This window comes from Mus musculus, chromosome 3 (assembly GCF_000001635.26).
Source record: "Mus musculus strain C57BL/6J chromosome 3, GRCm38.p6 C57BL/6J".
Taxonomy (NCBI): Eukaryota; Metazoa; Chordata; class Mammalia; order Rodentia; family Muridae; genus Mus; species Mus musculus.
Genome location: NC_000069.6, coordinates 87,372,949 through 87,397,082, shown reverse-complemented (window position 1 = coordinate 87,397,082; position 24,134 = coordinate 87,372,949). Strand labels below are relative to the sequence as shown.

Sequence of the window (24,134 nt, the reverse complement as noted above, 5' to 3'; positions counted from 1 at the left end):
CAGAGGGCAGAGGGCAGAGGGCAGAGGGCAGAGGGCAGAGGCAGAGGCTAGCCTGGTCTGCAAAAAGAGTTCCAGGACAGCCAGGGTTACATAGACAAACCCTGTCTTAAACTAACCAACCGAACAAAACAACAATAAAAACAACACCCAAACCAACCAACTAAACAACCAAAAATACCAGAAGAATTTTAATTTCTCATTGATGGGTTGTTCCTTTAGTGAGTGAAAGTGTCTTACTCTTGTTTTTAATCGTGTCTGACCGGCTTTGGTTTGGAATCTATTCAATTGTAGTACTGTAAAGTCTGCTTGTTCCATTTCCTGAAGTAATCTTTGTTTGTTCTTTTACCCTAAGGTGGTATCTCTTCTGATGGTAACAATCGAACGGATCCTGTTTCTAGACGTAACATGTAGTAGTCTGTGTCTTTCAACTTGAGAATCAAGATTACTCATATTCACAGTTATTTCTGAGAGCCATTCCTTCCTATTGTCTCACTGACTTTGTAGTGTTTGCTGTTTGTTTTCCCAATCCTCATTCTCTTTACTATTGCTCTGACACATTCCATTCATTTTTCTGCTCTCTTGGATGTATTCTTTTTTCTCTTTAGTTTGAAGAATTCCTCTCATTCTTTGTGGAGCTAGTTTAGTGATCTTCAATTATCTTAGCCTGCTCTTTTCATGGTTAAAAAGTTAGTTTCTCCTCAATTATGATAGAAATTTTGCTAAGTAAAATAGTCTGGGTTGGCAACTGTGTCTTATCAGAACTTGAAATATATCATTCAAAATAAGCCTTGCTTTAAAGATACTATTAAAAATATGCTGTCATTTTTCCCCTGCTATCATTCTGATAAGCTTGCTTTTATGTGTAGCTGGGTGTTTCTCTGTTAAGCCCTTTTCTCGGGAAGATGAATTGGTGCCCGTGCTCCCCCGTCAGGCTGGGCAGTTTTCTTTAGCGATAAGTGGTTATGAATAACAACCTGTTTTACTTGTTTATACCTTCTCATGTTCCCTTGCTTCTTTGGTTCTCTGAACAATTATTGGCTTAAAGCCTGGCGGGGAGATGGGGATCAAATCCTTGAGACCTTTCTGAGCTGGTTGATCTGTGTCTTAGTTAGGGTTTTACTGCTGTGAGCAGACACCATGACCAAAGCAACTCTTAAAAGGACAACATTTAATTGGGGCTGGCTTACATTTTCAGAGGTGTAGTCCATTATCCTTGTGGTGGGTGCATGGTACCATGCATGGCATTGAAGCAGATGCTGAGAGCTACATCCTGATTCACATGCTGAAAGAAAGAGAACTGGGTCTGGCCACATCTCCTAATCCTTCTACTCCTATTGAAGAGTTCCACTCTCTGGAGACTAAGCATTTGAATGTATGAACTATGGGGCCATTCTTATTCAGCCACCATACTGTCATCTGGAACATTCTACTACAGGGGTTTCGGGAGATCTAATACGGATAAACTTCTCTTCTGTGGGTACTCTGAGAGAGTAATATTCCAGGTTACAGAGTTTCTTTGGGATCTCTTGGGAGAGAAGGAGATAAAGTATCTCAAGATAAGAGCAATCTCAGCAAACTCAATGTACCTTCTTGGGTCTAACTTTAACAAAGGGCACTGGCACCTTGTGACCATAATGGGCCCAATGTATTTTAAACTCCCTTCTCCATTAGACTTTGAAACAGCTAAGAGCCTTCCTGGGAGTTACTGATATTGTAGAAGTTGGAATCCTAGGTATGCTGAACTGGTTAGGCCTCTTTATAAGGGCTCATAGGAAACTCAAACTCAGGGATGTTCAAATAGGGATATTATGGACCCCTCAATCTCAACATGCTTTTCAGAAGATAAAGGGAGGCAGGCTCCTGCTTTGGGACTGTGAGCTCAGTCCAAGTTCTCTCTGTATGTGGCAGAAAGAAGGGGGTAGCCTTGAGTATGATTACATAATTAGCAGTATGATTACATAATTCAACTGCTCACCCAATGGGTTACCTAAGTCAGACTCACACCAGGTAGCAAAGGGGTCACTTGCTTATCTCTGGGCAGTTGTAGCCATGGGACTTGTTATTCTGTACGCTCAAAGGCTTACCTTTGAATATTCTCTAATGGTTCATACCCCACATGATATTGGAGGTATTTTCAACTCCATGGAGAATCTGTGTATATCAAATCACCATTGCTTAAATACCAAGCCCTCTTGTTGGAATGAAGTGATGCTTAATGCCTGTCAAAATTTAAATCCTCATCCTGAGTGAGGTAACACAATCACAAAAGAACTCAAATGATATGTACTCACTGATAAGTGGATATTAGCCCAGAAACTTAGTATACCCGAGATATAAGATACAATTTGCAAAACACATGAAACTGAAGAAGAACAAAGACCAAAGTGTGGACACTTTGCCCCTTCTTAGAATTGGAAACAATCACCCATGGAAGGAGTTACAGAGACAAAGTTTGGAGCTGAGACAAAAGGATGGACCATCTAGAGACTGCCATATCCAGGGATCCATCCCATAATTAGACTCCAAACGATGACACCATTGCATACACTAGCAAGCGTTGGCTGAAAGGACCCTGATATAGCTGTCTCTTGTGAGACTAGGCCGGGGCCTAGCAAACACATAAGTGGATGCTCACAGTCAGCTATTGGATGGATCACAGGGCCCCCAATGAAGGAACTAGAGAAAGTATCCAAGGAGCTAAAGAGATCTGCAGCCGTGTAGGTGCAACAACATTATGAACTAACCAGTACCTGGAGCTCTTGACTCTAGCTGCATATGTATCAAAAGATGGCCTAGTCAGCCATAACTGGAAAGAGAGGCCCATTGGACTTGCAAACTTTATATGCCCCAGTACAGGGGAACACCAGGGCCAAAAAGTGGGAATGGGTGGGTAGGGAAGTGGGGGTGGAGGGTAGGGGGGGACTTTTGGGATAGCATTGGAAATGTAATTGAGGAAAATACGTAATAAAAAATATTTTTAAAAAATTTAAATTCTTCCACGTATGTCCCAGAAGGAGAGGGGGAACCCCTCCACTCAGTGAAGAGGCCCTCCTAGTGACTAGCTGAACAACCCATCTTGACTGAAATATTCAAAGACTCCAGATTTAGTATTGTACACCATGGGAGCTCTTTCATCAAGGACGGGATTAGATACGTGGTTGCACTTTGATTATGAGTTTGGGCATCCTGCCTTGAGGCCTCTATTCCAGAATTCTAGTGCCCAACTTATCACACCCTTTGCTCTTCACTCTAGCTCTTGAATTATGCAAGTAAAAGGAAGCTAATATCTGTAAGGATTCTTTCTACACATGCCTTCCTAATTCTACATGCAGCCACAGGTATTTTGAGAAAATCCACATTGTTTGCAGCAGCAGCTCTCTCTCAGAACATAATAGACTAGATATAACCCCAACCCCCATGCAAATCTCTGGAGGGAAAGTGGCCTTTTAAATACCACTGAAGCCACCATTAAACATTCACAGAAAATTCTTAAACTCTTAGATGCTGTCCTTCTTCTCATCCAAGCTTCTGTAATGGACACCAAATGTTGAAAGATCCTGTAGCTAGGGGAAATCAAGCAGCTGCCTCCGAGTATAAAGGGGCAGCTCTGGGTAATAGCATGTGACACCCCCTGTTCTCTGGGAAGAATTCCTGCTGCCTCCTGAGAGAACCCAATATTGGACCCCTCCAAGCTAGCTCTGGCCTCAAAGAAAGAGTGTCAGCTAAACTAGCACAGGTGGGGATCTCTCCCAGTGTCTCTTGTTTCCTAAACTTCTTCAGTGGAAGATCCCAAAGCGTCTCTATTTGATGTATCACCTCGGACAGACGACTCTAACCACTGGCTAAGAGGATGTTCATACTGAAGCCATGCAACAATTAGTCCAGGTTCATCAACAAATAAATTCACCAAATAAGCACCTATACTTCCAGGTACCAAAGACATGAAACGTCTCCAAAAGAGGGATGGCAAGACTTTACACGTGTCAGGAGGACCTAAGTCTCAACTTCTTTTAATCCTGGTAAATATTACAGGCTGGATAAAGGCTTTTTCATGTAAAATGTGAAAGACTCCAGGCAGGAGGACTGGGCTAGAGTAATCCCAGACATGAAAGATAGCTTCCAGGGTCTTACTGAAGGCTGTGTAGAAGGAGATACTATCAATGTGAAGAATACATTTTTGTTTGTTTTTGAGACAGGGTTTCTCTGCATAGCCCTGGCTATGCTGGAACTCACTCTATAGACCAGACTGGCCTGGAATCTGGAGATCCCCCTGCCTCTGCCTCTGAGTGCTGGAACGAAAGGGGTGTGCCACCACTGCCTGATGAATACTTTTGTTTTCAATGTGATGCATCCATGACATATTGTTCTTCTTGCCTCACTGAAGTCCATACTAGCAGATCAAGACTTGGTAAAAAAATTCATCCTGCATTTGGATGTTTGATATTTAAAAGTAATATATGCAGTGGCTTAGACAGATACTGTTTCTGTAAATCAGGAAGATGGGCAAGTACTTTAGCTCTCTGGGTTTTGCTTATTTTTGTTTTGTAGATCAAACTGAGGCATTGAACCTGCTGACAAGTTCAATTTCAGAGCCAAATTCCCAAACCCTCTGATTTATTCTTATAAGTCTTTTACTGTTGTTGTTTTTTTAATCTAAAAGACAAAATTTGCATCTTTGAAAAATAAAATAAAAATGAAAAGGCAAAGACTTAATGTAGGAAACTAGTATAATAAAACACTAATAACTGACTTGATGCACAGATGATCAGCTGAACTAACCTAAAAAATAAGTCGACTTTATCTTTCCCCTACATGCAGATTCCCTCTTATATTGTTGGAGGTTGTGTAGATTCTTATAGATTTACTGGAGAGAAATTTGAGAGCATTTATTAACATTGTGTCATGCTCAATTTCCAAATGTACTCCTCAGATAATCTCACAGGAGAGCGCAAATGTGAAGACATTTAATGGGCACTGCGTTAATCCTATGAAAATCTGAAGCAACTTTAATGTCCGTCAGTTATCAAAAGTATTAAAATGTTGTGAAAGTAGATGATGTTCCTGGACCATACATTTAAAACTGATAAAACAAATAACATTTGGTGGCACACCAACTGTAAACCCAGTTCTTGGAAGACTGAAGCAGGATAATCTCAAATTCTAGGAAAATTTGGTCTGCAAAGCATTCTCATAAAGCTTAGTCTAAATGTTGCATCAAGTTCAAAACTTAGAACTTGGTGAACCTTTCAAAGACTATTATAAACCCAAGAGGGTTTAGCCTAGCCTGCATACAACAAAACACAGTGCCACTAAAATGAAGTGTCGCCACAGTACATTTTAATGCAACTGTGTTTTAATTCTAAGTTGATGACAGTGACTCAGAAGTACTCTAGGGTATGTGTACAGAGGAAGCATGGCTCTGTCTCCACAGCAGACCCGCAAAGCCATTGATCTCGGCTTTGTGCTCTCTGAGTCGCATTGTCCCTCTGCTGTAAGACCTTAGTTGCTTTCATCACACCATTTTCCTCCTGTAAATAAAAGTTCGTGTGCCAACATGAATGGGCAACAACCAGATGCAAATGCTTCTGGCTTCTCCGTCTAAGTTGGTTTTCCTGGGTGGTTTCTGCAGGACTTGCTCCAGCTTCACACAGGGTAGGTGAAGGACCCATCTAATGAACCGCAGTGTGTGGGGAAATTGGGCTGGCAAGCTATCCCTGTCCCCAGTATCCTTGGAGGCCACATCAGGCCTTGGGCTTGTATGTAGCACTCCATAGTTGCTGTTTACATAATTCTACATGGCGTCTTCATAGTCCATATGTGCAATGTTTATCCTTGGCTTAGAATAGAGTCCAGAGGAGACCTGAAAGGACTAAAGAAGAGAAGACAGAAGGCTAAGTCTTCCACTGGGCCTCTTCCCAGTCAGCCTGGCTGCATTTTGTCTTATGCACATACAACACCTTAAAAGGAGCCTCTGGGAAGCCTGTGGCTTTCTGCCAGCATTATCAAAAGAGCCTGTGACTCTGGAAGATTCCAAAGGTGTCCCTGCCAAGGAATTCCATGGGCAGTCATTGTTCAAAGATGTCAGAGTGAAATAAACTATTGTGCTCCCAGAGTCCACAGAGAACTTGAGTTCTGCTTGGTGGAGCAAAGCCAGAGTACAATTTTCAGAAAGTACCTTTGTAGCATCATGGATGTCCTTTAGAATTTTAAAAAACTGTACATATCTATCTATGTGTGTGTTTATATGTGAGTGTGTGCACATGAGTGCAGGTCCCATGGGGAGCAGAAGCAGCCACTGGATCCCCTGACGCTGGAGATGCGGCTGGTTGTGAGCTGCCCAATGAAGGTGCTGAGAACTGAATTCTGGTCTTCTATAAGAGCAGTGAGGCTCTTAACTGTTGCACTCTCTCCATGGATATCTTGAATTATCCAGGAGTTATGAATTAGGACTTTTTCATAACACAAGACATTACCTCAGTTTTAATTTAGTTCCTTTTATATTGCTAACCATATAGCACTAGCTGATGGCTGTCCAGCCCAAAAGTATTTTAGAATAAAGATTTTCAAATAAATAGAACTTTAAAAATAAGTATAAACCACGATTGATCTACACGTCAGCACATTGCTCCGGGAAACGTACCCATAAGCCTCCAAAACGCCCTCATGCAGTGATTCTTTATTGTTAAAAATGCATGCGTTCTGTCTCTACGGGGCTGGCAGATAAAGGCTATGGATATGGTTCCTTTCCTAAGCAGCTATACTGTGAGAATGGTCTCCGGAGGAAACAGAGAAAGCCAAGAGGATAAGCGAAGACGGCTTACCTCACTTACTCCGTGTGTCCTCACATGCTGAGCTGTGGAGGGACAAATAAGCGGTGAGATTCTACTCATATTACTCATATTTAGCTTTTTACAACCCCCCATTAATTAAGGTTGATCCTTCTGCCCGTTATCTATGATTGATCTCCAGCAGTATTTCCTATCCTTTCTATCACATGAACAATTCTTAGTGTCCACAGATGAACGAGTAGCCTGGGGTCGGTAGGTAAGCGGGCTCTTTTGCCACTGGAGACACTTCGATACTTCTGTCCTTGTCATGGCCGCCATGTGTAGGATGGGACAAGAGCTACAGCTCTAGTGAAGGGTGGCAAGGAGAGAGTGGGGCCCGCTAAGAGGGCAGGTGGCATCTTAGAGTGACCTTTTAAAACAGGCCACGTGAGCCATGTTCTCGGCTATCTTAACGACAAGCACTGTGCTCTACTTGACACAGCTTCCAGAACAAAGGTCAGTTTTCAAGTATCTACAGTCAGCCCTAAGGACAAGTGCTGCCATGCTCCGGAGCAGAGCTACAGATTGTCCTCTTGGTTCTGAGACAGACAAGAGTCAGAGAAAAATTCATCCCATTTCACGTCTCACCTGCTGCTGGTTCCAGCACCTGCGGGGTGTGGTACACCAGAGAGTACACTTCATTGCCACTTACAACGTTCACTGAAACAAGAGAAGGGATGTATTGGCACAGTCCTTTCTCTCTGTTCTCCCACTGATACCCCAGCCCCCTCCTACGAGGTCACAGCAGAATCGACTTTGTCAAGCAGACAACATCCTGTAGAGCCCCCCCCTCAGCTTGTGTTGTGTTGGCTCGGATCATTGGGAAGCCTTACCGTTCTCATACAGGGGCTCTGGCTGCCTTGAGTCGGGGGGTTTGGGGTAGGTGGATCCTTGGAGCACAGTCTGAGGAGGGCTCCTGCAAACACAAAACACTTGGCATCCCAGATGTGCCAGATGTGTTCATCTGAGATTTTTAAAGTGTGAAGGAAAGGGTCAGCTGGAAGGTACAGCTCTGCGGTATAAGCAGAACCCTTACTCGTGCGTGGACCAGGGCTCTGTGGGGCTGCACATGTCCCATAGGAACGGGTTGTTTTGTTCACTCATTCTCTGATATCGCCCACGCATCTAGCTGTTACCATGTAGGGATCTGGGTCTTATTCATTTTCTCTGCTAGTAAAAGAGTTCAAAGGCAGGAAGAATCTTGCAGGCAAAAGGTAACAGCGGAGAAATTGTGACCACAGCAGACCGCGGAAGACAGAACCAGTAGTGGAAGAAAGGCTTTTTACTAGGGCTGAGGAAACACGCACAGACAGCAGGCACACAGAGGAAGACCCTCAGCAAAGCAAGGGGATGGCCAGTCTTGAAAAGCTGAGGTCTAACTTTTCTGTGAGGCCTGTTTGTTGTTGTTGTTGTTGTTTCTAAGTCATTGAAGGATCCTCCTCTCCTAATCTTTGGCTGATCAGTTGAAAAAAATCCTGAGAGACTGATTGACCCACAACTTTTGTATAAATGTGTCCTAATAGGATCTTGGAAGCTGGAGAGGTAGCTCAGCAGCTAAGAGCACTGACCGTTCATCAAAAGGATCTAGGTTCAATTCCTAGCACCTACATGGCAGCTTAGCTCACAATCATATATAACTGGAGTCCTAGGGGATCCCACGGGGACTGCACATACATGATATACAGTCAAAACAGACAAAACATCTATATATATGCAAATAAAGAAATAGTTTTTGTTTGTTTTTGTTTTTGTTTTTAGAAAGATCTTGAACTTGCTGGGCCTGTCTATCATCAGGGCACTACTAGAAAGAGGAAAATCCCACAAGGCCTTTGATTTAAGCTGCCAGGCTTTTGTCTCAGGCCAGGAGGGTGGTGAAGAAGCCTGCATCTTGGAAATTCACCTGCTTCATTACCTAGTCATGATCCCTCTCCTTATCTGTCTCCTTATCAGGTAGTCTAACTCCTAGTCCCTTAGAACAGTGCAGGATGCTAAGTAAAGAAACAGTGACTCGTCTCAGTTAAAAATGGATTCAAGTAAGCAACTTGAATAAGGAGCAAAGGAAGATGGTCACGCACATGCTACACCTCCGGGGTATGGAACAAGGGTTAACTGTTGATGTGGAAGGTACTCAAACTAAATTTGGAGCCTGCAAGTATTCTAGAACTTTTCTACTCCTCTAAGCTCCAACAGTGTTTTCAGTGTGTTTCTTGCTGTCTGTCCTACATTTCAGAGACACACAGCTCATACCACTTACCTGGCCTGAAATACCTCTAGAATCTCAGGGTCTTCCCACTCACTCAAAGCTCCCTACTGTAAGCAGGCCGACTGCTTGCCTAAACCAGTGACAAGACCAAAAGAAATCGAAGAAGATCACAGAGGTGTTGGGAGGAAGCCACAGAGAGCAGGGCAAAATGGTTTAAAGTAATTAGTAAATGAGAAATGGCAAATTTATGCTCAAAAGTTGCCAATGGGAGAAACTCAGGAGTGAGTTTTAGTTGTGGTCAAACAGGGAAGGCAGCTCATGAGAGAAGATAGCAAGGTTTTAAAAGTTTCCATGGTAGCCGAAGGCACCATGCACATCCATGAGAAGGGAAGCCACCAACAGACCTGCTCAGCCATGACACCTATGAACCACAACAGCCACCAGTGTGGCATGACCCCCTGAGGGTGCAGTGATCAGGGTTAATGATGTCGTCAATCTTAGAGATCGCACAACCACCAGTTTACTAAACCTGCACGATTTCTAACTCCATTTTAAACATTTGTCCTGACACCCACAGGTAAGTGTAGTCCTCACCCCTCATCAAGGAAAATTCTCTGCAACAGACAGAGGCCACTACAGAAAGCCACAACCAATTAAAATGCACAATTGTGAAGTCTATTCCCAGTGTATACATCTACAAAACACTTTCACACCAAAGGCTCAGGGAACATCACGGAGGAGGGGCCGGGGTGGGGAGGGGGAGACTGTAAGAGCCAGAGGATCCAAAGTTTGCTGCAAGACTGTGACTCCCAGTCATGTTAGAAGCTACCGCCTTAAAGTCTCACCAACATGACTTTCTAAACAAAGATGACAAAAATAGACATACTAAAGTGGCCAGGGGAAAGAAAGTCTGTACACAAGGAACTCCAGGCAGCTAAGGAACACTGAGAGTAGAAGAGACATATTCCTCAGGGAAGAGACACCAGTAGCTTATCCAATACCAAATGGTCAGCCCTGGAAACAAGCACACGGGCAATATATACAGACTGAGCAGGTGGTGTATAGGTTTAGAAATATATATGTGTGTGTGTGTGTGTGTGTGTGTGTGTGTGTAACAGCAATAGAAAAGAAAGACCAAGAATTTGAAAGAGCAGGGAAGGGTATATGGGAATATTTGGAGGGAGAAAAGGAATTGATATAATTACATTACACACTCAAAAAATAATTTTTAAAAAGTAGATTTTTGGCATCATCAATGCATAGAAGAAAACAGAGCCCTTACCTGACTGGATCCTCTGATTGTCTTCCTGCAAGACAGAAAAGTGAGAGCAGGCATCAGTGGGGGCTTTCACCGCCCTCCTGCCTTGGTGGTGCTCAGTTTGGATGGCACTGTGTCCCAAGGAGGCACTTATGGGATCTTCATGTCACAATTAAGGCTATTCGGGTCCAGAGGAGTTAAGTCAACTTCCCAAAGCCCGTAAGTACCAGAAACAGGCTTTTGGACCTGTTACATTCTTTGCTTTTTATTTTTAAACCACCCTGATGAATCTTATCCTGCCCAGAGTCTGATCCAGATGCTGACATGGTCAAGTTACAGGTGGGATGAGGCAAGGTGTCCACAGATGTTGGAAAGGTGTGGAAATCAAATGATAGTTGCACACAGTCCTTGACTGACACATCTTCAGCTTGCTCAGTGGAGAATAGGTTAGAAAGAACTACATATTAAGTTATGTGTTGGGATAAATGGGGAAGGTAAATAACTTAAAATTCAAAATAGAGAACAATCATTGGCTATATTACCAAGTGAGACCTCCGGGAGGGTGGTGGTGGTGGGGGTAATATTTCATCCAAAAAGTAGGAAAGATGCAGGAATGGTCAGAGCTTGTCGGAATGTGAATTGTATTTCAGGGAGAAGGAAAAGCATTTGATAGCACCCTTGGGTAAGACTGCTGCACTGATGTCAGAACCAGAGCTGGGCTGGGGTGAGCAGCCGAGTGTTCCTCTTCCCTGGTTGCTGACTGGATTTAAAAAATAGTTACATTTTATGTAAAAGTTAAATCACAGAAGAAAAAGATATCAGCTGGTGAAATATGAAGACATAAATGATTTTTCCTAAAATGGTGCTTTTACAGGCTGTGAAAGATTATGAGAAGATCCATTAGGCAAGGTAGCTAGGGCATGCACTTCACTCCACAGGCCATGTACCACAAATGCAGTCTGTTTTAGGAGGAAAAGGTTACAGTAGCAAAATATGAATATATTCAGTTACTAACCTATTTTTCTCTTGAGCCAGTAGCAAAATATTAAGGCCATGGTGATGAGGCTAAGACAGCCAAGCAGCCACCCAGTGAGTCCTAAGGAGAGATGGCTGATTCCATTCTCAGTAGGCACTAAGGAGAGACCTGCGCACAAACTACTGTAAGGAAGGGATTGGGTTTGGAGAACAGACATCTCCGGTGTCAATTATGTTCAAGGGCTTCTCCTCATGAGTATGTGTGTGTGCCGGGGGGAGGGGGTCCTTATTATCTAGAGAACTTCTGCTTCTTACACTTATGAAAGAGGGTAGACATTCAAACTTCATTCTCCACGCCTTTCATGTACATCATCGGGACAGCACCATGTACAGCCCCGCCCCTGACAACGACCCCTGGAAACCCCGAAGCTCTCCCAAGGCGCGGGGGTGGGGGGGTCGGGGGGGGAGGACACTACCTTGAAACTCCCAAAGCCTGGCAGATACCTGTTAAGTTGAGAGCCACCACCTCACTTCGTTGGGCACCCTGTCCATTGCTGGCCTCACAGGAGAAGTTTCCAGAATGTTCTGCAGTCAGGGAGAAGTTGAAGGATGCTCCTCCTCCAGAGGGTGCTGAACTGTTCCCCAGGATGATGCTCTCATGATAAAACTGGTAGAAGATTGGGGGTGAGCCTCTCAGGGCCTTACAGTGAAGCTCCACCAGGTCCCCTAGCACAGCCTGGGTTCCAGAGTCCCCAAACGTAAGGACAGGGCGAGACACTGGAACTAATCAACAGTAGACGATTAGAGAAAGGTACCTTGAGAGTGTGACACACCCATGTTTTCTGCCTGTCCTCTGGAGGCTCAACCCCTCTGAGGGCCCTAAAGGGAGCTCGGGGAGCGCAGAGCTCAGATGAGACTTGCGGCTGAGATGTGGGATCTGTGTTACTTACCTCTGACGTGGATGCTCACCAGCTCACTGGGGATAGGGTCGTGGCCATCGTTAGCCGCACAGTAATATTGATCAGCATCGCTCTGCTTCATGTCACTGATCTCAAACTCTGCTGTTAGTGAAGGTTGTGTCTTTGTTTCCAGTTGGAAACCCAGGGCCCCTCTGTACCAGAAGTAAGTTATATTCCCAGTGACTCTATCAACCGAGCAGATGAGGACCAGCTTGTCTCCCTCCATCACCCATCCTCCTGGGGGCCGTGTCTTCAAGCTCACATCAGAGATTCCTGTGGGAACACAAGATGATGAGGAGGACTCTGAGTAGGGACTGTTTCAGAGAGGAGTTGGTGTGGTAGTCCCGAGAGCCTAGGCTGCTGGCTGATTCTTATAGCTTAAGTAGGGGCTGGTGTTCTGTTGAGTTGGAATCATCTTCGGTTTGGTTGATAGTCTCAGGGTAAGAAAAGCATTATATCACTACCGTAGAGAATGTGATGTCATCTCCCATCCTATGATGACATAACTTCTACTCAGCACAGGGCTAAGACACAGATCTAGATAGGGCATAAACGCAAACTCGAGGGCAGTATTCATGATTAGACATCTTTTGTGTTCTCAGCCGGTAGGATCCACAGCATCTCCTGCAACCTCCCTCATAGACAGGAATTTCCCTTTGCTGTGAACCTGCCCTGATCCCTCTGGTATGTCCTAACCCCATGTGTTGGAATCAGCTTCCAGAAGGCAGTCTTCACCGGTGGTTTAGATCTCATTATTTTAATTTTTAAAATTTCTGGCATAATTTTTAAAGTTATGCTATTGTAGGTATGTTGAAGACTGTCACAAGGTATGGTGGAGCTTGACATTTCTGTAAATTGTCTTTGTCTCCCTCCTTTCTCCTTCTCTCTCCCTCTCTCTCCTTCCTTCTCTCCTTCCCCCTTCCTCCTCTTCCTTTTGTTGGCATTCTCCTCTTCCTCCCCCTCTCCCTCTTCCTCCTCCTCCTCTTCTTCCTCCTCCTTTATTTTGGCAATACCAAGAATCAATCCATATATATGCTATGCATGTGCTCTACCGTTAAGCTAAAACTCAGCCCACCGCTTTTATTTTTATTTTTATTTTTATTTTTTTATAAACCATATTCATCAGAACAAAGGTTCCACTTTCCCTGACATCTCAGACACACAGCATCACTTTCAAAGACACAACAGGGGATCTGGGGGAGTCAGGAGGTAGGGAAACAATATCAGGGCTTGGTTCTCTGTTGCCTCCTCCCTGAGCCTCCTGTAGCAGTTCTTGATGGAGAAAGGGGGGTGGGGCACACTTGCCTGGAAATGCCCTGAACCCATCACCCACACACTCCAGGTCCTTTGACTCAGAACATCTATACAAACCTCTTAAGAGTATGTGGGATGAAATGAAAGTCTAGCACATGTCTTAAGTCATACAGATGCGTGCTCTGGGGTTTCGTGTCTCTTTCGATGTAGGTGCTTCCCTCAGCCTCCTCACAGTCCCATCAGCCCATGAGTTCCACAGTCTCTTTGGGCATTTGCTTAACCCTGATAACCTCTCAATTTGGGAGACTTTAATAGTTTCCCTGTTAGGAATGAAAACATTTGCCAGATGAAAATACTGAGTCCTCTGGGTCTCTGGGGAGTCCTAGTTCAGTGTGTATAACCTCAGACCCTTCCTACAATTTTGTAGAATCCTTTTAGATACCAGTTACACCTACAGTTAGCAACTGCTCGTGTATGAACTACCCTACATCTTCTCTCAGTAGACATCTGTAATCCCCATTGGATTTATAACTTCTCAGCATTTGGAACTGAGCAGACAAAGGGAGGGGCTAGGCACCTGCAACCCTCTCTCCTGATGGGGCCAACCTAGCAAGAAGAAAGAAGGCAGACACAGCAGGAGTCTGGAGTTCTGTCCTGTAGTCCAAGGCTTGTGTCAGAGAATTCTCAGGCATCAAGGATTTCCATAGAAACATGTAAAGCAACTCTTTCCTTGTCCTGGATGTGGGTTTGTATTTCTGTTTAGGCTATGATTGAGTGCCTGGCCTTAGAGGAAAAGGAGAAATCAAACAAAAGGCACACATAGCATTAGCACAGTCATGACTTAACTTTGGATATCAATGATGGACTTAGAAGATCAGATCCTTCTGTTCCCTCTGATCATGGGGATCTCGGGTCCTGTGTTGCTAGGTGCACCAGACAATCTTTTTTTTTTTTTAAGATGAGGTTTTTAAAGGGTTTATTTATTTATTTATTTTATGTATATGAGCACACTCTAGCTGTCTGCAAACATAAGAAGAGGGCATCAGCTCCCATTACAAATGGTTGTGAGCAACCACGTGGTTGGTGGGAACTGAACTCAGGACATCTGGGAGAGTAGCCAGTGCTCTCAGGCACTGAGCTATCTCTCCAACCCCTAATCTTTTTTAACCTTGTGGTTAGTAGTTTGTGAGCAAGAGATCAGTTCATGCATGGTAGATTTACATATGCTTCACCGTGAAAAATTCCTTGTGGCAAGAAAATCAATTAAATTTGCATATAGCAGAGAGCAAGTGAGAGACCAAGAGAGATCAAGGCGGGGGGGGGGGAGGAGAGAAGGGGAAAGGGAGGGGAGACAGGGAGGAAGGGGGAGAGAGCGAGAGAGGGAAGGAAGGAGAGAGAGAGAGAGAGAGAGAGAGAGATCTAAGAATAGCAGGAGGCAACAGTCCTGTTGGTTTTGCGTGTGGCTGAGGACTGACTACAGGGCTGTGTGCTCTGTGGCTCTGCCTTCATCTTCTCAGCCATTGGCAGTGCTTCCCCACTGAACAGCACAGGCAGACCTGGAGCCTCTGAAGGAGAGCAGACCCCTTCTAATGTAAATCTGAGATGCTCTCTTCCATCTCTTCCTTCTTTGTGTGACCATATTTCCCTCCCAGTGCTGAGGTGGCTCCAGAACAGCTCACCTAGGCTGGGCAGACACAGGCCACAGCCTGGGTCCAGAAGAGTCTCTGAGGTTTGTTTCTGGGACAGTTATCCACATGCCTCACGTGCTGATTTGGGTGACAAGCTACCTCTAGACTGTGAGGAAGAGGAGAGAAGTATAACTCACCAGCAGGTTCACACGGTAGAGCTGGAAAAGAAACCAGTACAGGTTAGACCAGAGCAGTGAGTGCCACAGACACACAGTTCAACTTCTCTAGAGGGCTGTCCCCAAAGTACCCTTTCCTTCCCTGTGCCTCCCTCACATCTCCTTCATCTTCCCCTGCTGCTGCATCTTCCCCTCCCTGAATTCCTTTCTTCTTTTCCCACATTCTGCATCATCCAGAAAAGGCACATGGTCATTTTTATGCTTAAAAGGTAATTTTAGTAACCTTTGTCTCCGTGATGAAGAGCCCTGTTCTTCCCTGACCCCCACCCCCTCCCCAAGGGGAAAAGTGATTTATTCAGAAGATGCTGGGAAACTTTGTTTACCAACCACAGAAAAATAAGTTGAGTTGCTACCTTACACAGCATTTCATCTGGTTGTAAAGAGAAAGCTATGTTGTTAACAGAAAACTGTGCAGCACCTAGGAATGAGGAAGGACTAGTAAACACAATTTCAAAAGAACAACGTGGAGGTGAATATTGAAGAATCTATTTACATTAAATTAACAGTAATAGTTTTGATTAAGGAAGGACAAAACGGCAACCTACTGACTGGGAAGATATCTTTACCAATCCTACATCTGATAGGGCTAATATCCAATGTTTACAAAGAAATCAAGAAGTTAGACTCAAGAGAACCAAATAACCCTATTAAAAATGGGCTACAGAGGTAAACAAAGAATTCGCAACTGAGGAAACCTGAAGGGTCGAGAAGCACCTAAAGAAATGTTCAACATCCTTAGTCATCAGGGAAATGCAATTCAAAACAACCCTGAGATTCCACCTCACACCAGTCAGAATGGCTAAGATCAAAAACTCAAGTGGCAGCAGATGCTGTTGAGGATGTGGAGAAAGAGAAACACTCCTCCGATCACTTGCTGGTGAGATTGCAAGCTGGTAAAACCACTCTGGAAATCAGTTTGGCGGTTTCTCAGAAAATTGAACATAATACTACCAGAGGACCCAGCTATAGCACTCCTGTGCATATACCCAGAAGATGCACCAGCATGTAATAAGGACACATGCCCCACTATGTTCATAGCAGCCTTATTTATAATAGCAAGAAGCTGGAAAGAGCCCAGATATCCTTCAACAGAGGAATGGAAACAGAAAATGTGGTGCATTTACACAATGGAGTACTACTCAGCTATTAAAAACAATGAATTTATAAAATTCTTAGGCAAATAGATGGAACTAGAAAATATCATCCTGAGTGAGGTAACCCAATCACAAAGGAACACACATGGTATATACTCACGAATAAGTAGATATTCCCAGAAGCTCAGAATACCCAAGATACAATTTACAGACCACATGAAGGTAAAGTAGAAGGAAGACCAAAGTGTGAATACTTTGCTCCTTCTTAGAAGGGGAAACAAAATACCCATGGGAGGAGATACAGAGACAAAGTGTGGAACAGAGACTGAAGGAAAGACCATCCAGAGACTGCCCCACCTGGGGATCCATCCCATATATGGATACCAAACCCAAACACTATTGTAGATACCAACAAGTGCTTGCTGACAAAAGCCTGATGTAGCTGTCCCCTGAGAGGCCCAGCCAGTGCCTGACAAATACAGAGGTGAATGCTCTCAGCCAACCATTGGACTGAGCACAAGTCCCCACCCCCAACCCCCAAAGGAGGAGCTAGAAAAAGGACTGAAGGAGCTGAAGGTTTTACAGCCCCATAGGAGGAACTACAATATGAACTAACCAGTACCCCCAGAGCTCCCATGGAGTAAACCACCAACCAAAGAGTACACATGGAGGGACCCATGGCTCCAACTGCATATGTAGCAGAGGATGGCCTAGTCGGTCATCAATGGGAGAAGAGGCCCTTGGTTCTGTGAAGGCTCGATGCCCCAGTGTAGGGGAATACCAGGCCAGGGAAGTGGGAGTGGGAGGGTTGGTGAGCAGGGGGAGGGGGGTGGAAAAGGGGGTTTTTGTAGGGGGAAATGAGGAAGGGGGATAACATTTAAAATGTAAATAAAGAAAATATCTAATTAAAAAGGGAAGGATATTGTAGCAGACAATCTTAAGAGCTATTAGAATAGAAGAACTTATATGCTCTTGCTATTAAAGACTAAAAAGGATACTATTCAGCTGGGTGATGGTGGCACATGGCTTTTATCCTAGCACTTGGGATACAGAGGCAGGTGGATCTCTGAGTTTGAGGTCATCCTGGTCTACAGAGTCAGTTCTAGGACTTACTCCAGAGAAATCCTCCTTGAAAAACCAAAAACCAATCAACCAACCAACCAACAAAAACCCAAAAATACAAAAAAAAAAAAAAAACCCAAAAAACAAAACCAAAAAAACCAAACCAAACCAACAACAACAACAAAACCAAAAAAACCAAAGTGACTATTCAGGGTACCTGAAGAATACTTCTTTATTAACAAGGGAAACAGAAATCTCAATAGCAAAACAGACAAAGAATATTATAGGCAATATATAACATAGAGGCTCCAATAAACAAACAAAAACTCTGAAAGCCCCTAAATATATTAGAAGGTGATCAGTTAATTGATAATCATAAAATTTCCAAACTGAAAAAACAGACCAGAGTCATTAGATTGGCAAATGTTCAAGCCTGGATGGTTCTGGATATGGGAAGACCTGTTCTTAACTGCTACATCTACTCCAATAGTGACCCACGTGACAGGCCATAAGCCTGGACAAGTCCCGAAGCTAAAAGTTCCCGGAAACTTAGTCTCCTGGAACTGTGGCATCCTGTATAACGAATGCTCCAAATCTGTCCTTGCTTTAGTCAGTAAACTCCCAGGGGTGAGTTCCCTGATAGGCTGTTCATCAGCCCTGAAATTGCATATACAGAGCCACACTAAATTGACTGACAGGTTGAGGTTATGTATTTATGTACATATATGGAAATAATAGTAATCAAAAAAGGTTACTAATGTGAGAGGGAGTAGGGACATGAGAGGCTAGAGGGAGGACAAGGAAGGAGGAGGTGATATAATTATATTTAATTTAATTTTTGATAAAAATAGAACATTGTTTCAGAGAATAGTGCTTGGATGAAAAATGAAGCAGAGAAATAAGTTGTATTGAAGCTTCAGACCGTCTGGACACTCAGAGCCCTCCTGGCATAGAGCAGCAACCATGAGGAGGGCGGGCATGAGAGAGGCATGAGAGGAAGGGAGGGAGGGAGGGAGAGGGAGGGGGAGGACAGAGAGGAGAGCGAAGTAGAAGAGAGGGATAGGGATGGAGAGAGAGGAAGAGGGATGGGGAGTGAAGAAGGGAGAGGAAGAGAGAGCATGAGACACACACACATACAGAGAGAGCATCACACACACACACACACACACACACACACACACACACACACACAGAGAGTTATTAAGCACTATTTCTAAGTTTTTTTTCCCAGAGCAACCAGAAAAATGGTAATACTATTTCTTGAGATAGATAGTTTGTGGGGGAATTGGGTAAGTTTGGTGTACTGGCAAAATGACAGACAGAGATCAAACAAAGCTGTTTAGGATTCCTGGCTGCCACCTAGTAGCCACCTGGTAGCCACTGGCTATTAAGTAATCAAAGCTGGTGAAATAAGCTTACGTTTAGACTTAAAGTGTCACGTTAAATGAGAAAGGTGTGTACGTTTGGAGAAGAAACTACAGGTGAAGTCTAGGCATCCGTTCCAAGCTGCCAACATGCTGAGTACAGATTCAACCCAGCAAAGAAGCAGCAGGGCAGCAGATATGAAGCAGAAAGAAAACAGACAAACAGCATTCTGGAAACCAAGTTAAAAGCACCCTGCAGGAGTGATCATCCACCGCTCTGCCCCCAGAGGATAAGGAGTAGGAACCGGAAATGACCTCTGTGTGAGGCGAAGGTGAAGTGGTGGGTGAGGTTGGGGAGAGGTGGGGATAAAAGGTTGATTAAAGTGAGTTCACCAAAAAAGGAAACGATTGAACACTTGCCTGGGTCAAGAATGCGAGAGGAGCTCAGGGGACAAGATTGGGAGCTTGAAGCAATCTTTGATATGATAGAAATGTTCCCAGCTTTGATTGACATCTGGGGGAAAGGTTTCAAGAGCTTAAGAAAGGCAGGTAACTAAAAATGAAGGTGTTTTGTTTTGTTTTGTTTTGTTTTGTTTTGTTTTGTTTTGTTTTGTTTTGTTTTGTTTTGTTTTGTTTTGTTTTGTTTTAAAGAAAGAATCAGGGAAGTGAGACAAAGTGAAGTTGCCAAGCTAGCGCAGAGTGAACCCTGTCCCAGTGCAGAGTGAACAGAGCACAGAGTGAACCAAGCCAGCACAGAGTGAAGGGAGAAAGAGAAACAGTGCGGGAACGAGGAGGGAAGCTCTCCCAGCATGCCTGTGCATGTATGGGAACAGGTTGGAATGGAGACACATTTGAGTGGAGGAGAAGGTTAATGAATGACAAGGTGTATTTACAGAGCAAGAAGAAGGCAGACAGGTAGTTGGTAGTCATGGGAGTAGAAAAATGGAGAATTTTCTTTTTGCCATTATTACTTCTAAAATAAATTATTAATCAAAGTTATAAAATGGGGCCCAAAAGGATTAAGTTTGAGGAGAAACGAGAAGACCTGAAACAATGGCTCCCACGCATGAGTGGGAAAACAGATGCGAAGAACATCTGCGATTCGGTTTCCACGTCACGTGATGATAAGGTGCCAGGTGAGCCTTTGTTTAAAGTCCCATTGTTTGGACACAGTTAAAGTGTATCATCTGGCAGTGCAGGAGGGAGAGAGAGTTGAAAGAGCATCCGCCGGCATGTTGTGGTGATGAGCTGCAGAGTCTGTGCCGTGTCAGTGATGAGTAAGCCTTCCAAGTGTAATGATTAATAATGGAGGAATAATCTTGCCATTCTGGTGTGTGACACCAGAGAAACCAGAGTGTGGCCACAGGGGAATGAGGAGGGCTGGTGATACACTAAGGTTCTCATGTGAATAAAAGGAAGTGGTGTTGATAGAAGAAAAAGGAACTGAGGGACCAAGTTGTTGCCTATATTTTGTGAGTGTGTGTGTGTGTGTGAGAGAGAGAGAGAGACAGAGACAGAGACAGAGAGACAGAGACACACAGAAAGACAGAGACACACACACAAAGAGAGACGAGACAGAGACAGAGAGACAGACTACATGAATCCACGAGCATCACCAGGCAGAAACTTAGTCGTCGAATTCTCTATCCTTTTTAAGATCCCCGTTCCCAGACCCCACTCCAAGTTGTCTAACTTACCACAGATCAGTAGCAGGAGCCAAGGTAGCATGAGGACCAGGCTGGGGATGGTAACTTGAAGGTGCCTCTCACCAAAAGAAAAAAAAGCAAAACCAGACTACTCACAGAGGTGTCACAGATAACTGCCCTCAGCTTCTCTGAGGTTTGAGGAAGTCGTGGTCGGAAGTTAACCTTCAGCACGAGTTTACAGAAATACAACAAAGCAACCTTGTCCAGTGTTCAGTTCTTCCTCCAGGAAGGCCCCAGAATGGAAGACACTCCTTCCTATGGCATGACTCAATTTCATGACTTGGAGCTTTTGGGTATCAGGAGATGCGGGCTTTCATTTTATAACTTTGATTAATACTTTATTATTAAAATATGAATATTCATGTATCTCAGGGGTTTCCAGTAGATGATCCAGGCTTTAAAGAGTCTCACTGAGCTTGAGTCCTGCCAGATTTCACACCACACACTGCCATCTTTGGTAAGGATATCTATTTAACTATCTGATCAAATGCACTGTCTTTCTCACAAGCTCCTATTGTGGTCTCTCTGTGTCTGACTCAGGAATGGAAGGGAGTATTCGCAGGTTATGTTCCGTGTCTGCTGCTATTGTATATTCTGATTTATATAGGGTCCAGCCATTCATATAGATATTTCCCCATGTTTAAAATTTCAATGTTCCAATAAATGACATGAGCCACTTTTTAAAAAGTCATAGGAAGTCATAGAGTGGAAGAGTTTGGAATAAAATGGAAGACTTGGATATGCACCAATTAGCCTCTGTGTACTGGAAAAGGCTCACCGTCATCACTAACTCTTGTATTTGTGTGACACCCTTCTTCCCTTACCCCAGTCAAGGGTAGGCAATTCCTGCTGTTGCTTCCTTTAGCATCTATATCACCCTTTCTCTGTCACCTGAAGCTTGTATGTGAGTCTCATTATGGATTACAGGGGAATAAACTATTTTATTTTTCCCATTTCTTGAATCTTTTATCATCTAATATTAAGATGATTTTTGACAAAGGTAAACTGATACAAATGCAATCATAGTAATTGTTCTACATTATTTGCATCATCTCAACATTGAGTGAGTGAGTGTGTGTGTGTTATTAAACATGGGGCCACAACATACACCTTGGGATCACGGTCTGCACTCTGAGGTTGCTGTCTGCACCCTGGGGTCACAGTCTGCACTCTGGGGTTTCCATCTGCACCTTGAGGTCAGAGTTTGTACCCAGGGATTGCAGACTGCACACTGGTGTTGCTGTCTGCACTCTAGGGTCGGCATACACCCTGGGATCACAATCTTCACCTTGTGAATGAGAATTGCTGGAAAGAAACCGTGCCTCAAATGCTGATTGACTGACTAGACCTTCAGTGATGTGGAGAGGTTGGAATGTTCCAAATCCAGGGGCAAATTATCTTGGGCATCTTTATCCCTCTTAATAACAACCTACTGATTGCTTTTGTACATGAACCAACCCCTTTTGTCACCATCATGTAAATCCTTTGGGAATGTACAAATAGAATGTTTCACCAACAAAATAGCTAACAATTCTATCAGGCTTCCCATCTCTGCTATAACCCGCCTACCTGATGCATTTGAAAGTGTGTTACTTTACGGTTTTTTTGCTGTTCCTATAAAAAGTTAATGAAATTGATACCTTGTTGGAGCATGGTATTTGGAGAAAGAATCTGAATCTGTGTTTCTGAGCCATGATTGCTCATATTCACTCCAGAAAACAATCTCTTTATTCCTTTGAGATAGGATCTCTTTCCTTCCTCAACAAGCCTATGAAGCCAGGTTCAGCCAGAGAGTCCCTATTCCATTGTCTCTCAGAGATCGGGGGATGGGCTGGCTTTGCTACATTCCTGGTTAGAAAATGCTAGTCAGCTGCAGCCACTCACCCTCAGTAAGTCACTTAAAACAACCATATAAAGCAAAAAGCAGAAAAAGAACTTTAATTCAATGTGCCCATATTAGGAGGGATAAGAGAAACACTGACCTCCCCAGTCCGTTTTTAGGGATTCAAAATGAGGTCAAAGTTTAAGTAGAGGGCAGGTGAGGAGCACATCTATGAAATCCTGGTCAAGGTGTGGTCCTGCCCACCACTGACCCATCCCTGTCTGGGCTTCAGTCCGCCCTGTAACATCCTGTAAGGTGGACTGACACAGGTTAGAACTGTGTGGAATCACTTTCCAGGCAAGCTCCTTGTCTGACTGGCTCTGGGCTTCCGTCATTCAGTCCTCCACTTTCAAAATCCCATAGGAGTTTCAGAGTCTTAGAGTCCAGGGTTTCATTTCTCCCAGGCAGCCGTGGTGTGTGTGTGTGTGTGTGTGTGTGTGTGTGTGTGTGTGTGTGTGTGTGTGTGTGTGTGCACATGTGCGTGTGTTTGTTAATATGCATCCTGTTACTATAGATTAGATTAGTCTCTGTGGTTTTATAAAAACTAAAATATATAATATTTATTCTGTTTCTAAATTCATTCCCTTAGCCTATTATTTCTGAGATCCATTCATGCCTGATAAAATAGCTGTAAGCACTCATGCATACATGTATTTGAGCAAATATTTGAATGGAATTGCTGAGTCTGGAGATATTTAACTTTTAAAGAGATTGCCAAGTTATTTCCACAAGTGATTTTACATTCCCCCAGCCATTTAAGTCCCCTACAACCTCAGTATTTTTTCAGCCATTCAGACACACCACTTTCTTTCTCATGCTCAGATGGCAGAGAAAGCCAAGTGTTCTGTGCTTGTAAGACTTTCATGTGTTTTCTGTCTTACAGTGTCTCTTCATATTAATTTTCTACTTATAGCCAGAGCTATTTCTCCTATTACTAAGTTGAGATATAGTCAGAGAACTATAGATGGTTGGCAGTTTACACTAGTTTATGAGTTTACTCTTTATTTTCTTATTAATGTATTTCAAAGAGAATTTTCTGATTTTAGTGAGGTCAAGTTTATACATTTTTATTTTATTATTTATGTTATTTTTTCTGTGTCTAGTAAATCCTCTCCTTCAGGCAGGAAAAGTTTGTAGATAATCAACAATATTCCTCAATGTGTAGGTGGTTTACATTTTTGCTAAATATGTCCTTAGGTCTTTCATATTTGGTTATATTATAAATATTCAAGTTTTAATTGTTGCTTTATATATAAATACAATTAATTTTGTATATGGAAGTCTTGCTAGTTGAAGTCCTTTTTTGGTAGAGTCCATTGCGATTTTTACATTTGGTCATAGCTGTGAATAAAAACATTCTAATCTTTTCCCAGCTTGTATACTTGTTTTTCCTTTTCCTGCCTGGTTGCACCAGCTAAGACTTCCAGCATGTAGAGGAAAATGAGGATGGTCTACTTCAAAACAATCTTGGCGAGAATAAGATGAGTCACGGACGAGCAGACCATGTCTCCTCGTTGAAGGCTTCCGACCACCCTTACTCCAATCAGAAGTTTCCCTTACAGTTAAAACACAAGTCCCAGGCAGCCTTCGAGGCAACTGTGCCTGTGCTCCTGGCATATTAGGGAAGAGGAAGCAAGCAAAATTAATTCTTCTCAAGTAAATCTTACTTATTGTTTCTCAAAATGA

The 24,134-nt window shown here is 43.5% G+C and overlaps 1 protein-coding gene and 1 long non-coding RNA gene across 13 annotated transcripts in view; one reads left to right on the top strand and one right to left on the bottom strand.

The window, feature by feature from the left end:
* Positions 1 to 20,730, bottom strand: part of Fcrl1 (Fc receptor-like 1) — a 27,615-nt gene extending 6,885 nt beyond the window's left edge. The window contains exons 1-11 of one of the 11 annotated variants that reach the window (NM_153090.2): positions 20,558 to 20,696; positions 15,699 to 15,758; positions 15,302 to 15,322; positions 12,214 to 12,495; positions 11,768 to 12,046; positions 11,304 to 11,432; positions 10,313 to 10,337; positions 7,661 to 7,743; positions 7,416 to 7,487; positions 6,822 to 6,853; positions 4,950 to 5,869 (exon numbers count right to left, since the gene is read on the bottom strand). In NM_153090.2, the coding sequence (NP_694730.2) occupies positions 5,792 to 5,869; positions 6,822 to 6,853; positions 7,416 to 7,487; positions 7,661 to 7,743; positions 10,313 to 10,337; positions 11,304 to 11,432; positions 11,768 to 12,046; positions 12,214 to 12,495; positions 15,302 to 15,322; positions 15,699 to 15,758; positions 20,558 to 20,588 (1,092 nt within the window). In that variant the 5' untranslated portion in view covers positions 20,589 to 20,696 and the 3' untranslated portion in view covers positions 4,950 to 5,791. Of the gene's footprint in view, positions 1 to 4,949; positions 5,870 to 6,821; positions 6,854 to 7,415; positions 7,488 to 7,660; positions 7,744 to 10,312; positions 10,338 to 11,303; positions 11,433 to 11,767; positions 12,047 to 12,213; positions 12,496 to 15,155; positions 15,323 to 15,693; positions 15,759 to 20,557 lie in introns of those variants that run through there. The other 10 variants (XM_030252566.1, XM_006501337.3, NM_178165.4 and 7 more) reach the window with 10 other exon arrangements.
* On the top strand, positions 19,480 to 24,134 carry Gm31940. Of its 2 annotated transcripts, XR_867410.3 has the most exons (3): positions 19,480 to 19,996; positions 20,939 to 21,023; positions 23,822 to 24,134. It is a non-coding gene; the product is annotated as a predicted gene, 31940 (long non-coding RNA). The 2 variants fall into 2 exon arrangements; XR_001783871.2 differs by lacking the exon at positions 23,822 to 24,134 and having other exon boundaries at positions 20,939 to 21,519.